The sequence below is a fragment of the Zophobas morio genome, unplaced genomic scaffold, assembly GCF_036711695.1.
Source record: "Zophobas morio isolate AGI-343-1 ecotype UQ-CSIRO unplaced genomic scaffold, CSIRO_AGI_Zmor_V1 ptg000011l, whole genome shotgun sequence".
In the NCBI taxonomy this organism is placed as follows: Eukaryota; Metazoa; Arthropoda; class Insecta; order Coleoptera; family Tenebrionidae; genus Zophobas; species Zophobas morio.
Window position 1 is genome coordinate 13,135,119 of NW_026972116.1, and position 16,920 is coordinate 13,152,038.

Here is a 16,920-nt window from a genome sequence, read left to right on the forward strand (position 1 = left end):
TTTGAGGATGGGCCAACCTAGATGTTCACCTTCTTGGATTAGAAAAGTGTCACAAAACATAACCTCCAAATTTTCCATAACATGTAAACAACAGTTCTTAAAGTATAAATTTTAGAATGGTTTCATCAAACCATGGTTATCCAGATCCCGACAAACCAACAGAAGATTTAACTCCCAATAACGACGTTATAGTTGCCACCGACACAGATACCGATGACGACGACAATCCCTACAATGAGTATCAACTTCTCCCAACTCAGGAATTGGCCGAAGTGGATGAAAGCTCCACCAACAGTGACGAAGAAGGAGCAGTGGCAAACATTGATACACTACCGCCCATTATCCCCATGGAGGAAACTTTGGTGAAAGAAGTTTGGACTGCCCCTTATCCAAAAGCTGTAGATATAGTAATGGACAGTAGTAAAGTTGATGAAGTCAAACAAGCCATGGTGAATTTTACGCTACCACCCAGCGCAATACCAGAATGGGCAAACACGATTCCAGAAGAGCAGTGGAAACAGCAGTTAATTAGCAAATTACAAAACTTAGAGAAAAAGTAAAGTGCAAAATTGATGTTTTTATGTAACGAAAAAGATTATGTTCACTTGTGTGTGGTAAATACAATTTTAATTTGTAATATTTTTTGGGCTAACCTTTTCTTTCAATCTTGCCATCCCCTAATCCTATGTGGGTCCTGATTGGCTGGGTTTATATTTATTGTAAAACGTCAGACTGACGTTCAAATGACAGATGTAGGTTATGTTGTGACAAGGTTGATTTATAGTTTATTTTTCTATTATTTATTGAAACAACAGTTTAAAAAATGACAAGTAGAGCAAAAAATACTACAACTCGAATCGAAGTTGATATCGAAAGGAATAGAGAAGAGGCAAATTGGGTTAAGGTCATAGAACTGGCCGAGCAACTTAAGGATAAATCACCAGAATATAGTAAACGATTGCTTAATTGTGTTTTTCTTGTTCTGACAAGTGTGTTATAGTGTGCCTGTCCGATTTTCTAATAGGGGAAGGAAAACTAGAGAACTATTTGGAAGAGTGGCCACCAATCGAAGCGAACGCAGACCGCGCAAAGATTGGCTTAATTGACGCAAAGAGATACTTAACTTTAGTCACTAATGATGCGGGTATCAAGGTAGAGTCAAAATATTAACAACTAGAAAAATTAACCCAGTTGTTTCCATTTTGTTATGTTTATTATGAAGTTGTTCCTTAGGCTGGCGTTGCTATGGACGCCCATCTCCTCCTCGGAAAATTACACTACGCTTGTAGTCACTACGCTAAAGGAATTGATCATTTTAAAGCAGCGGAACTCCACAATTTGTCCCAGAAAAAACTGCCTTTGTAAAACCATTCAAAACTATCATTTTACATTTTTGAATTGTGTATTGTTTTTAGACGAAGTTTACGAATAGTGGCAGAATCCTACGCCGTGAATGGTCTGTGCCTCCAAAAAGACACAACGGCTACCACCAAATTCAAAAAAGCCGAAAAAAAGGAAGAAATGAGTAAATGTTTTAGTTTAGCAGCAGATCTATCCCTACTTTACATGCAAAAACTCGAAAAGGAAACAACTGGAACCACTACCAACACAGGAACACATTCCCCACAGCCCCCAGCCACCCACAAATCACTGGGAGTGATTCTAGAACAAGCTCTACAAGAAGGCCCCATGTTGTTATTGCAACAAAGCAAACCTGATGAAGCTCTAGAGCAATATAGAGCTGCTCTTTGTGCCGTTGAAACTCAAGGTGCTAACGCCATTCGGTTGAAATTTATGTGCCAGATGGCGCAACTGATTTTACAAGGGTTGGTGGGGGACAAGTATAAACCTCCATCGAACTCGCTTCCTAAAGCTTCAATTTGGAAACCAAAATACTATGCTTCCTTAAATCAGGTAATTGAAAAACTTGGTAATTTCTTTTCTACGTTGTTACACTTGTAGTTTGTTCCGAAGAACGAATGTGAAGAAACTATTTTGTTGTTGTTGATTGCTGAATCTATGGCTGTTCGGAACGCTGTTTTGTCACAGTCTCCTGAATTTAAGGAGATTAGGCTTAGTGCTTATCATGATGCGATAATGGTGTACGATTTGCTGGCCATTGCTACAGTGCGGTGGGGACAAGTGGCTTTGCTACAAGAGGTACGTGAGTTTCATTTGAATTTGCCAATGTCATAGTGGTGTTAGAAGGTCGCGCCAATATCATCAATATCGATTCATATCTATCACAATAGCAGCTAGAGGGCAGCACAATGTTAACTGTCACTTGAATCTGATAAACCAAAAAGTTTCTAAAAATTGTCTGACCATTCTTCACTTTGTGGATATCTAATTTTAAATCCGTAATTGCATAAAAGTTGAATGAAAAAGTTTTCTTTATATTATTAAAAGTGTTCAAAACTCTTGAGTATACAAAATTGTAGGTATAGTCGACGGTTGCAACCGGCTTCAAAATAAAATATTTCTCTGGTGTAATAAAGGTCAATTTTTTTTTTTTTTTTTTCATTGTAATATGTAAATATGGTGTCTGATTCATCAACCTCACTTATTATCAATTTTCCACGGAAAATATGTACAACTCATGAAGTAATACTTTAAAAATTAAATAACAACTTCGTCTCTTGCTTTAGAGGACTTCTGAATTGACAACTACTGACGGCCACCAAAATTTAATGGAACTTGTTCTTACAAATGTAGTTTTTGTAGAAATTTAAAAAATCGTCAAAATAACACAAAATACAAAAAAAATATCTGGAGGCTAGTATGTGCAGAGTGAGTCAGCTAAAAGGAACAATTTTTTTATTTATTAGCCAACAGTAATGATATTAAATTTACGATTGGAAAATAATAGCCCGTGTGCGTACGAAAATTCACTCTTTCAAAAAATCCAACGTTACGGTCGGCAACTCGCAGTTGGGTCCCGGCTATGGGGTGGAAACCGACAGCGTTACGTCATCTCGACCGCCCCTGACTTCTATTCTAATCTGCATCTTTTGCACAGATGGCGCGATAAATCCCGCCAGCTCGACTAGGAACCGCGCACCCCGCTTCCGCTTTAAATGTTCAATTTCTATGACTCTAATATTAACAACTACTGAACCAGTGTTAAAGTTTCAAAAAGAGCAATAAACAACATTTAAATTTGCGATACAATCTTGTGAAATTTTAAACAACAAATAATTCTTATGTGAGATTAAGATTGGACATCAGATAATTTATATGATGGAAACATTCATCAACAAAATATTTACAAGAAAGAAAAACTAGCAAAGACTTGTCAAACAAAGATCTGCTGTGAAATAAAACTTGTGCAGAGCATGAAAATTTACGTTCATTTTAAATTATACAACAAAGAAAATTACTGAACTTAAAATTGTGGTGTAGAAAAAATTGTGTGAGGTGAAAATTTGCAGAGCTAACAAAATTACATGAGGTTAATATTTGCTACACTTTATCAACGATGCAAACAAAGAATTTATATGATGTTACATTATGCCATGATCCAAGTGATTGGTTACTTAAAACAATTTGTTTTGAGGGTTTATATCGTGGACTGTTTATCCCAAACAAAACACATAATAAATAAACCCAAAATGCGTCCTGCGTTGCGAGGAAAAATGCGTCTCGGTGATGTAATTATCTAGTGTTGCGAGAAATAAAATGTCTCGCTAAGTATTAGCATCCAAAACTTATTCATAATTAGACAAACAAAGGGTGTTATCCTGACTAAGTGAACTTCATGGAATTTCCAAGTGATGTATCTAAATAAATTCCTGATTGTTAAACTGTGGTAGCACTAGTTAACGATTAAACTCCTAACATGAACTGTAAATTTACAAACAATAAAACGATTTTACACGTGTTAGCGTCGGGCTTAACTAACGGGATAAAATGTCCTTCAGCGCTAGTTAATAGCAATCTGAAGCTCAAGTGTTTATATTTATACATCGAAAGAGAATGTCACGTAGGAATCAGTTTGATTTGAATGAGTTTGTCTTCTCAAAACAGGGGACTAAAATTATTAATTAAACTACAATCGAACAAAATGTTCTGAATATTATAATTCTTACTCTTATATAGAGACTTGCGTATTCTCAAACTTTTGGTTAGCAATTAGCCATCTACATGACATTTCTACATATAAAATTTGACAGACAGACATACGGAAACGGTAGACTACTTTTTTCGTACTGTAGGGGTCATGAAACGTCGAGAAAACATAAAAGTGGCCATTCGTCCGATGGACCCGTACTATACTTCCTTAGCTTACGCTCGAGAAGTAAATATTAATTGTAAATTAATGCTCGTTATTATTTTTATCCAAATAAATTAATTTAGATTTATAATAAACTTGATTAAAACATTTAACTCATTAGACGAAAATTTTATAATTATTCAGGATAAAAGTGAGATATTCATATCATCAAATGGGAAAAAAATCCATATTTTTACTTCCCGAGCGTAATCAAAGGAAGTGTTGTAATCGAGTCCGTCGGCCGACTCTATACTTTTACGTTTTCTCGCTCTTTCATGACCCCTAGAAGACGAAGAAATAGGTCTCCCATTTCCGTCTGTCTGCCGTTCCGGATTTTTATTAGACAGATAATCTCCGAAAGTACCGGTCCGATTGTTGTGAAATTTTGTACTTATATTAGGAATATCATGTAGATGGTAAAACGCTAACCAAAATTTGTCTAATCATCCCCACCACTAATGCGATGACGTCACTTCAAAATTGTACATAGTAAATGGGTTTTAAATTGTATAAAATAACATAGTCCTACACATGTAGTTTACGACTCCGAATTGAGTTTTTACCCGAAACGTCCAGATTTTTGGAAATAAATCAAAATTATAAAAACATTTTGTAATTTAATTTTGAATCTACTAACCCGAATGTTTTGAAATGTTGCAGATGTTTTAAGGCTATAAAGAGCATCATAAATCTTTAGTCAAACTATATTTGGTTATCCCCTCCAAACACTTGATGACGTCAGCTCAAAAGTTTGCCGAATAAATCATATCTAAAATGTACAAAAATGATGAGTCTGTACTTGTTGTATATCACTCCATCCATATTTTTTGGATTTGCATATACAGGGTGACTCAAAAAAATTAATTAATACGTAAATTTATTTTATTGATTTACTCAGTAACTACAAAACCGAATGCTTTGAAATCTTGAAGATGTTTTAAAATTATCATAAGCATGGTAAATTTTTGATCAAAATGTATTTGGTCGTCCCCCCTAAAAAATTTATGACGTCATCACAAAATTTTGCTGCATAAATCCTATCTAAAATGTACAAAATATGATGAGTCTCTTCTTGTGATTTATCATTCCATTCATGTTTTTCGGATTTGCATATACAGGGTGACCCAAAAAAAATTATATATAATCAGGAACTACAGAACCGAATGTTTTGAAATGTTGCAGATGTTTTAAGGTTATAAAGAGCATAATAAATTTTTAGTCAAAATATATTTGGTTATCTTCTCCAAAAAACTGATGACGTCAGCTCAAAAATTTGCCGAATAAATCCTATCTAGAATATACAAAATATGATGAGTCTGTACTTGTAATTTATCATTCCATTCATATTTTTTAATTTGCATATACCGGGTGACTCAAAAAAAATAATGAATGCGTAAATATATTTTATTGGTTTACTCAGGAACTACAAAACCGAATGCTTTAAAATCTACTGCGAAAAAAAAATATAATAGGCATGCAGTCGTCACGTTTCCGACAGCGAGGGAAGTACTGTCTAAACTCTTTAGACCAATTTTTTTTCTGTGGTATTTCGCCGCGATTTCTTATTTTTTGTTAATTTTGAGTAAACATACATTAAACAAAAAGTCAGTTCAAACTACAATATATTGAAAAAGGTTTAAAGAAAGTGCAGAAAGTGGTAGAAAACTCTGAACTCTAGATTTATTTCATGCTAATTTGCAGACATTATTTTAGTAACACTTTTTATCCCATGAACACTTACATTTTTTACATTTACAAATAACTGATATTTTATACAGTTGCGTTTTTGATTTCGAATTTTAGTAAACTTAAAATGCACCATCGCAGTGGCGGAACTGAGGGAGGGCCATGGTGGGCCATGGCCCAACCAAAAACTTTGCGGCCCACCCTAGTGCCCACCTCAATTTTTCTAGGAATAGCGGTGTAAATTTTTAACTTGTTTTGTAAAAAAATCTCGAAAATATTTTTTTTAGTCCCCGCCAATGAAGCCGGTGCCCACAGATGATGTTGCAGCTTTGCATCCTAGCAATGCTTTATTTTTAAATTTTGACGCCTTAACTCCTTTAGCCACTTTTTATCAAAGTAATTTGGATTTGTTGAAATCAGAACTTATGATACGGCCAACAACGTTGACAAGGTATGAAAATGAAAAAAACGTGAAAATCACGACAATAATGGACCTTTTAGACATGTTAAAAATTTATAAAATTGCATTTATTGAAACTTACTAACTAGCGGTTATTAGTGCTACAATTCCAGTATCCAGTACTGCATGTGAACGTACTTTTTCCACTTTAAAACGTTTAAAAACATGTGTGCGTAATTCTATGACCAATGAAAGACTAATTCATCTTGCTGTGAGCAACGTCGAATCTTCCGTGGCAAAATCTTTAAACATCGAAGATATTGTTAAAGAATTCGATGCTGCTCACAACAATCGTCGAATTTTTTTTTTTTTTTTTTTTAGGGGTAAATTATTAATATATTAATAATATTAATTTATTATTATCAATCATGTTAGAATTTTACGTCGATTATTGTCACTAAGCGTACGCTCCTCGATATTTCATTAATTCTAGTTCTAGTTTTAATAGTAAGAAAAATACTCAAAGATTAGAGCTGAACGTTTTTTAAATAGCATACACAAAAATAATTTTCAACTATATGCAGTGGATAATCATATTACGAAATTGAGAGAAAAAAAGCTTTCCCGAAAATCGACAAATTCTATATAAAAAATAATTATTAACAGAAACGAAGAAACATTGATAAGGTTATGTGTTGTCTAACAATGAAACCATACGTGTAATATTTCTTTTTTTAATAATAATAAAAATAAACGTAGGATTTTATCCACGGGAACACATTTGATGTTCATAAAAATGTGTTCTCATTTTCAACAGATTAAGTTTGAAAACAAAAAGCTCGCTAATACCGAAGGATAATAATAAGTTGCAGGAAAACTTATTTCCGTAGAGCACGAAATCGAAATCTGTAGAACAGTTCGACCTTTACCGGTATTTTCAGTAACTCACCACCAGGGGACAGCGTGTCTCGGACCTTTAGCGTGGACTTTCCTAGAGTGCTAAAATTGGCGCGCAGACGCCCTCCTTAAGAAAATATTTCCTTACAAAAGAAAATAAAACGTATGGAAAGTAATCAATTTGCTTCCTATCAATTATTTCTTGTAATTGAAGTGATGCATACATAGAACTCATTCGTCTTTGTTTATAAACTAAATTTCGTTAACATAGGTTCATAAATAAAATAGTTATTGTGTTTGAATAATTGAGACAAGAATTACCCTTGAAGTTTGTTTATGTACATTTTGAAAAGGCTTGTGGAAAAATAATTTACACTGTGTTGCCATCTAGCGATCAAAGTATATTAAATCAACTCAGACTACTTCTTTTTTCCAGTCGTTAGAACGGTCAATGAAGTTCTCCTTCGAGGAGATCCATCTCTGGAAGCAACACGGCCTCAGCCTCCTGGCAACCGGCCGCTACGTCCATGCTCTTGCAATCCTCAAAGAAGTGATACGTTTAGAACCAAATAACGCCAGTAACTGCCTCTTAGCTGCAAAAATCTGCTACGAACACCTAAATCTAGCAGTAGAAGGAACCAATTTTAGCATAGAAGCCAAAAAGAAAGATCTTCAATGCAATTCGGGCTTACTCGGTCGATGTTACCTCTATATAGGCATTGGCTACTACTTACAGGCGGAAGCGTGCTTACTTAAAAAAGATAAAGAAGATCTGATGAACAGAGCTTTGGAGAGCTTTAAAAGCGCTGTGGAAATCGAACCAAACGACCATTTGTGTCATTACTACTTAGGACTGCAGTTGGCAGTAATGGGACAAATTGGAGACGCACAAGAACACGTGCGGATTTCACTAGATCTACGAGCGGAGAATTCGTCCACTTTGCATTTATTGGTGCTGCTGCTAACGGCCGAAAGGGAGCACAAGAATGCGTTGGCTATTGTAGAAAACGCACTTGAAGAGTATCCGGATTGTCTGAACTTGATGTACGTGAAGGCGCATTTGGAGCTGCACGAAGAAGGTGGCGAGAAGGCGTTGATCACGGCGAAACAGATGCTGGAGTTATGGAAGAATTTGTACGAAGGGCAAACGAACTCGGACGTTCCGGAATGTGATAGAAAAAGCGACACGCGTTCAGTCTTCCAATTGTATACGTCGGAGATGTCGGACCGAGATTCTAGTAAGACTTAAGTCATGTTTCTTTAATTAAATTAAATTCGTGGTAAATCTGTACTGTACTTAAAACCAATTTGTCGTAGGTTCGTTACAATTGCACAACACGGCCGCTTCTCGGATCGAACAAGCTCTGAGCGAAGTTGCTAGTTCTTTAAGCAGTTTTAGTCCACGTCCGGGTCCACAGAGGGCGTGGTTGTTGCAAGTCGAAGTATGGTTGCTTCTGGCTGAACTCTATTTGGCCTTGAATCAACCTGCCGATGTACAACAGTGTATTCAAGAGGCCACGCAGATCTATCCCTTGAGCCACCACATCATGCATATGGTTTGATTAATTTTTGATATTTATAAGTAAGGGTTAGTTAGTAAATCAACTTCGAGAAGCGTGATTGAGTACAAATTTTGTTTTATGTTTTTTATTCTTATTATTGTTATTGTTATTTTTAATTTTGCTTCTAACACACTAATTAAAATTTTGTATGTCGTAAATCTTCATACAAATGGAATTTCGACATGACGTCAGAACACGAGGAAACAGCATGAACCTCGAAATTGGTCTGTTAATAATGATAAAAATCTAATTTACAACTGGCTGTGATAGTATCAAAGGTATTTTCCCTGTCCTTCACAGCCAACGTTTTCTAAATAAAAATTTTAACTCCGTGTGATTAATATTCAAACAAAAATATAATTTAGATTATTTTTTGGGTCGACACATATTACACTTGCGCATATCATTCCTTTATAAAGAATAATAGTTAAAACAGTAATAATACTCATCACGAATTATTATCCCAAAGATTCCAAGTTATTCTACAACTAATTTTAAATAACTAGCAATATATTGGCGAATGTCCAAAATTTCATTTTTTAAAAAGAGTTAACACAGTATTAACTATTAAAACGTAATGGAATATTGTTTTATCCAACACGGTTCCGAATATTATTGAAGAATAATTTCTAAACCACGTTTACTCAAAAAATTTGTTAAGTAACCTGCTGATATTTCATTAATCAAGTCACCTTTTCGTAGTCCTATAAAAATTAACAATGATTCATTTTGTGTGATCAGGTTGTTATGCTATTAAGTACACTATTTTGTTGTAGATTACCCGCCGTATAATTTATTGTTTATAATAATCATTTAATTTAAACTAATTAGAATGATAGTCAATTATATGAATTATAATACTTAGTTTTAAAAGTAATTTGATCGATTAATTGGTGAGACTTACTTCTGATTTTAACGCCAAATAATTTAAGTAATATATTTATGTAACGTTTTTGGTTCTTCTCGCATTGAAAGAATTACTGCAAAACTTACTTATAAACAATATTACTAACAAAAATAAATTTACTTTTAAAACATTTAACGACGAAGTTTAACGTCCAGCTAGTATACTGATTTAGAAAAGAGATTACTGAAAGCATTTGTTTATAAACTGGGTTAATCGTATAAGTTTCTTTTGTTTCTGCGACAAAAAGTGTGTCGCACTATGTTATCAGTAAAGGCTGCTTTACATCACAATTAAAGTGGTATTTCTTAAACTGTGAAAAACAAAAATTTTAAAATATGGGTTGTTTGACACAGTGTTCCATTTTCAAAGAGAACGTAAGTCGTAGTACAAAGCTAGGTACAGTGTAGTAATAACGCTGAGTAACTATTAATGTTTATGATTTTTTTTTGTCAAATTGTCAACATATTTTAAAGTTTATGATGACATAACTGACTGTCAAATTGACATTTGTAGCACTAAGTCTGTAGCAGGAGGGGCTAAATATACCGCCAAGTACATTACTGTTCACGGGTGTTCAATTGAAGAAGTCATCAAGTTGGCTATGCTTTTTTGATAGAGAAAAATGTAGCGAAAAACGCATGTGTTTTAATAGTCCATATAAAAAATCAAGGCCAACTCGATGACTTTTTCAATTGAACATTGATATACATATACGAGTATGTACATCTTAAGTACACTTTATATGAAACGTAAGTACATGATGTCTCATCTAAAACTGCTTAAGAACGGATATAGGTAAGGCAATTCTGCAAACGCCATTGTTTTTAACTTCATTAAGTACATCGCAAATATAACGCATATATATCATCGGCGTAGCGACGCAAACCTATGTTTTTTTAAATTGCAACATACATTTTTTAACGAATTTTTATAGACCGTTAAATTGTGATTACAATGATATAAGACACTTAGGGTCAGTTTATAGAATATTTTAATTGAAATTAAGTTATCATGTATTCTTTAATGCCATAGTAAAAATTTAATCACCATCAAATATTTAATTGAGCTTCTGTAAACCGGCTCTTAGATATTTATTTCATGTTCAGTTGATAAAAAAATTAAATCTATAAATATAAAAAAAAAGTTGGATGAAACAAAGCAGTTATTTTAGCATATGTTTGAAATGTCGTAAAAAAAATGTGGTACCTACTTGTTTTATTTCACTTAACTTTCAATCAAATGAAATAAATGTTTGAAGTGCTGTATATGTTATAATCGCAATTTAACGGTCTACCAGAATCCGTGAAAAATGTATACGTTGCATTTAAAAAATATATAGGTTTGCACCACGACGACCACGCCTTGTATATATGTATCATATTTGCAATGTACTAAATTGAGTTCCCGCCGTCAAGCTAAAAACAATGGCGTTTACAGAATTTCAATACCTCTATCCGTTCTCAAAATAGTAGGCCACGGAATTTTAGCTGAGACACCCTGTGTATTGAAGATTTTAGGATTTTATTTATTTTTTATTCAAATCACAAAAAATACGAATTGTGGTAATTTCTAATTAAATCAAAGTAAAATACATTTGAGCAATTATAATTTTAACTTTGAAGTATTTAAACAAAAATTTTAACTCCTTTACTAAAATTGGAAATACTATCAAAATACATATAAAGATATTTTAAGGGTATTTCAAACGAGAAAATCGCTTTCAAACTACTATTTATTGTACCGTATGATTTTTTTAAATTTGACGTAAGGAGATCCGAGGCTCTGGAAATAAAAGATGGGAAAGACGTAGGGCGTAGTTTAATTACTTTTTATATAAACGTCACTGTCATTGCCACAAATTGAGGTTAAGTGCAATTTGGCAACGTGGGGATCTTACATTATATGTCCATATATTTCACGTAAACGCCTCCCGTTTTAACAGCCAATCAACACGTTTGTTAGGCGTGCTCACATCAAAAGTGACAACTGTGAAATGACATACTAGCATGGCTGCCAATAATTCAGAATTGCCAATAAAAAAATGTCCTTCAATCATTAAAATAATAACAGTAATGCATTCCCAAATTTTCGCGAAAATTGGATGGGCCCTTCTTGATTTAATGAATAAAATAAATTGCCTCATTCGTTAATTTTTTGGGTCACACTAGTAGGCAAAAATTAGAAATGACGTCATCAATGTTTGGGGTGGAGGGGGGTAAAGAATAACTTAATTAACGATTTACCATGCTTACGATGAACTTACAACGTTAGTAATATTTCAGACCATTAAAAACAAAACAACACGAAAAACAAAGTAATATCCAGCAATAAATTATAGGCCTTCGACTGAAGCATAGGTAGTTGAAAATTGTGGTAATTTATATTATTTTTTTAACACTATATTTAGACTCCATTTTATTTATATGGTAACCAAGCGCGTACTTTTATTTATCTCTCCACAAAATATTGTAACACAGACTTTAAAAATAACCCTATTTTTTGTGAACTCTTCCATTGCTTAAAAATTTCAAGAAACTTGGAATAACATAGTGTGACGTTAGTCGGTGAATTAAAAATCGGCGTGGGTAAAACTCAACAATTTAGTTCTTAATAACTCGAATTTACATGATTAACTATTCCAGCGATTACGTACAAAATAATTTTTCCCGACACGCCGCTCGACTGAATAATCTCGTTCTCGAAGGTGGCCTCCATTTAAACCCATATTCCCTTCTCGATGTTTCGCAATCGAGGTCTTTCTCGAATCCATCGCGACTTCCGCTTCCAGACCTTTCTTTAGCGAACGCCGCTTCGACCGATCGATGATTGATACTAGAAGAAACATATACATAGTAGAAAACCCGTAGACCTGAGTTGTATGTTACACTTTGTGTAGTTGAAAACAAGAAGCATAGTATACTTAAAAATATACCAATATCGGAAACTATTTTACTTTATAACTACTGTCTGTGTGTTTTAATTTCTAGTTTCCCTCATTTCCTTTTTTTGGTTAGTCACCTGTAGAGTTTCATTTACTTATTTTTTCAATTTCATGTATTATATTTAGTATTTAGATAATATCTATAGTCTTTTTATTTCTAAGCATAAGGCTATGTTTAGCTATAAAACTACAGAATCAACCCAATTCAAAATTCGATGATAATGCAACGAACATTACTAGTGTGGACAACTCGATCATGTCAAAAAAATTTCTACTGCATTGTTTTCTATTAAACGTCAAAACTGTTGTCACAAAATGTAAACAGAAAGTTTAATTCTGTCAATTTCCTTTTGTTGTTTTATGTATTTGACAAATTTCCTAACCTAATTAAATGTAAAACAACATAACGTAACAAGCAGAATTTAGGGAATTTTGATTATTTCCGATTACCAACAAATGTACTAGATGTTCATACCCAACCCTACTTCGAATAATTTTATGTGTGCCCTATGGCTACCAAAAATAAAAATTACGTAGTCAAATATATTACATATTAGCTAAGCAGCCTAATAAGATCATTTTGCATTTTTGAGAGAAAATATCGCACATCAGGAATACTTGACAGACAAATCTCCAAAAAACACACATCAGTTCTCAGCAATTCCAAAACGTGAAAATCTCTTGAAATTATGAAATCGACTTATACGTATATAATTTAGCAATTGTCTGCTTCCAAGCATGCGGAATAAAGCCACTTTTCGGGTCCGTATACTTTGACTACCCCAATTTCACTCTCTCTATACCGTTTGATGGAAGTTTCGCAAACTTGTTTAACATGATTGTATTTTGTGTAGAAAGGGCTACTCCACATGCACAAACAAGAATGGCCCGAGGCGAAACTGTGCTTCCAAAACGCCGTGGCGATCAATCCGCAGCACGTCAAGTCTCTTCAGGAATTAGGCCTGGTCTACCACTATTTAGGACTGCAGGGTCTAGCGGAAACAACTTTCCGCGAAGCCGCCAAGATTGACCCGAAGAATCACGTGACGTGGTAAATGGCATTATCGAACGTTTGAGCGTCTCTAGCCACGTGATTTGTTCCAGGTACAACTTGGGGAAGGTTCTGGAAGCGCTGGGCGAATACGAAAAAGCGAGTGACGCGATGGCCACCGCTTTGATGGAAGAGAAGAATAATCCAATACTTCCGTTTAATTCAGTTCCTCTTTGTTTTGAATAGCCGCGGGAAGGGTGGTCGAGTTTGTTGATTGGTAGATGATTTTATTGTTATTTTTATTGTTACGTAATGGTGATTGTACTTACTGTGTTATAGAATTTGTACTTTAGTCGTTGATGTTCGTGTATTGATGTGATAGCCGTACTCAAATACAGTAATTCTGACATGTTTCAACGAAAAGTTTCTGCACGACATTACAGGTTATGGTTTAGATATTAGGTCAGGTTATGGACGTCACGTGTCCTTTACTGTAGTGTCGATTAGAAACTGAATGTATACTAAAAATGGCGGTGACAAAATGGCGCCTACAAATCTGATATGACGATACGAAAGTTACCTATAGTAATAAGTTGTTGTAACTTGTTGCGCGCCATGTAAATGCGACTTTAGCTGTGGATTGTTTGTCACATGTTAATTATTTCAGTGAAAGTAACTTTGAGAAAAGATATAACAAAGTAATCAATAACGTTGTTACATTTACATTCATTATATTTTTTTATTATTATTTCTTTTAAATTTTGGTTTTTGTACCCCGACCCGTTAATTCCTGGATAAATCCCATTATTTACTTTTACTCACTAATCGAATCGTATAAAGCGATTACAGCGTGCCGCCTATCCGTACAACAATTTCAACAAATGCATTTGATAACTACATGGTTTTTGAATTGTGCTGTCTAAATAATGACATATCACACTTTTCAGAATTACTTATAAACAAGGTCGAGATAACCGTATCAACGAAAGGTTTCAAGGGGAGTCGAATTCCTGCAGATTTTTATGAGATTATGGAAAAAAGCTAAGTTTTATGAATATTGAGTTTCTCATATATAGGTACGTAAACATCACGTAAAGTTTGCATTTTACAAATATTAAAAGTTTATAACTTTAACCTTGATGAATTTAAGTACGTATCTACATTATTAGACATTAACAGTTATGTTGCATTATTAACATATTGAACATTAAAAATTATAAAAACACAAACGGAAAAATAAAATAAACAAACTACAAAGTCACAACCCTTAGATTTTTATAGTCAATATTGGAAACAACACAAAAACTGTTTTGTGATGATTTCATTAAATTATTTTATGACTTTATTACTAATCACTTAGCGATGACTATAGTTAAGGAAGACCTGAGTAATCACAGGTGGTTCCTCGTAAATTAAGGTTAATTGTATATACTTTTTGTCAGCTCCATATTTTAAAAGTGTGCGTCATAACTTGCCAGTTTTCACTAAATTTTCTTATCACAGGTGATGACATCATGAGACGACAGCGGCTACTTTAAATTTTGAAAACCATCGTTATCACTGACAGTTCTTAAATACCCACCTGATTTAGATTTCAAAATAAGGAAAAATCCGCTCTCCATTCTTTTGTAGCGTGATTTCCCCTACATACCGTTTTCGAGTTTTTGTTTCTATGTACGAAACATTTAATAATTATAAGTTGTATCAAAGATAGGTAAACAATATTTCTGAAATTGCTGATAAATCGATTGTGTCATAACAAATAATAAACTAATTACCAAAGTATGTAACTAGTAACTGTTCCACGAAATTGCAAAATGTCTCCTTTTTAATCTGATAACAATTGTAATAAAAATATTCGCCTTGATGGTACCAGGGAAAAAAGTACAGGAGAGTGGACCAAATTGGATGCATAGATGCGTTACATTATGAGACTTCTATTATCAAATAAATACCATTGTCAAACTTTTAACTTGAACACAACGAATGAAATCATCACAGTATTGTATACCAAAATTTCTATTAGGTATATTTTATTTACTATGTATGTATTATATATATATAACAAAGTTTAATAGAAAATGACCTTTACTGTCTCTGTAATTCATTAAATCGTACAGTTTAAGGAGCAACACACTTTTATCTAAAGTCTACCTAGCTACTAGAAAAATATAAGAAATTTAAGTACTGCTAACCGGTTTGTAGTAGAATCTATGATGGTTATTTAATTTAATTTTCACAGAATTGATAAATTGAACAAAATGACAATACTTGTCTGATTTCAAGAGATCAGCAGCTTTAAATTTTGTCTATTGAAACAGAAATTTGGTTGCCAGTTTGATGGAAATATCACAAAAAAATATCTATGAAGAAACTGAAAAATTATCAAAGTACTATAAAAATAATAGAGATAGTTATCTCAGTGGCACTAGTTTGTTTAGCGGACGATTTCGTTAACTAATAAATCATGTAGACCCTGTTTATAAAGTAGCAAACATCGATCAACGTGAAATGTATTATGGTGTGGTAATGTTTACAACTGTCAGTTATAATCGGTCACTGACAAAAATGCGAATGTTCTAAAACGGGTTTCATTGTTCATTACTTTCCGGACATGTCCGCTCGGACGATAACAAACTAGCGTAATTGCACCTTAACTACTGTCAAGAGATTATTTTATGCAAATCTCTTCTTTTGTCTGCAAGATATCGTGAGAAACCAATTATTTTTCAATATATTTTTTACACAATCTAATACCGCTCAACTACGTTGTATATGTATTTACACAAAACAAGTAAATATCATTTAAAAAATGTCAAAAACATCGTACCTTTTCAGCGTGTCTCCAAAAAAGTTATTAAAATTTATCCCTAGAAAAAAAGTTTTATAAAAGGATCGCATCATAAAATTGAAATAATTCTGAAGGCACTTTTTCATGCCTTATTTTAGTCACATCTGATCATTATCCATGGTAAGTATACACAAAATGCCAAATATTTATAATTTATTAGAATAGCGAAAAAAAAAATTGTTGGACGCCAATTTTTGCCGTACTTATAATGAATGAATTAATCATACCTTATAACTCGTAACAATTACTTATGGTTCAAATCTCAAACATTACACATAGCGTAATGCAACATGAATATCGAATGGTGAGCATGAATGAAAGTGAGTCATGCTATACCTATGACTTTCAACAAAAATTAATTCGCGTGTGTGTTTATTTTTCATAAAATTATATGCATTACTTGAGAAAAATA

The 16,920-nt window shown here is 33.5% G+C and overlaps 2 protein-coding genes across 2 annotated transcripts; both read left to right on the forward strand.

The window, feature by feature from the left end:
- Positions 1 to 15: 15 nt before the first annotated feature.
- LOC135126974 (uncharacterized) lies at positions 16 to 637 on the forward strand. The gene has a single exon (XM_064053240.1). The coding sequence runs from the start codon at positions 117 to 119 to the stop codon at positions 558 to 560; it is 444 nt and encodes a 147-aa protein (XP_063909310.1). The 5' UTR covers positions 16 to 116; the 3' UTR covers positions 561 to 637.
- Positions 638 to 738: 101 nt separating this feature from the next.
- Positions 739 to 14,416, forward strand: LOC135126973 (tetratricopeptide repeat protein 7B). The gene is made up of 9 exons (XM_064053239.1): positions 739 to 950; positions 1,001 to 1,152; positions 1,234 to 1,361; positions 1,416 to 1,914; positions 1,963 to 2,160; positions 7,693 to 8,494; positions 8,574 to 8,812; positions 13,521 to 13,717; positions 13,771 to 14,416. Exons 1-9 carry the CDS (start codon positions 824 to 826, stop codon positions 13,901 to 13,903), a joined length of 2,475 nt encoding a protein of 824 aa, XP_063909309.1. The 5' UTR covers positions 739 to 823; the 3' UTR covers positions 13,904 to 14,416.
- Positions 14,417 to 16,920: the final 2,504 nt, after the last annotated feature.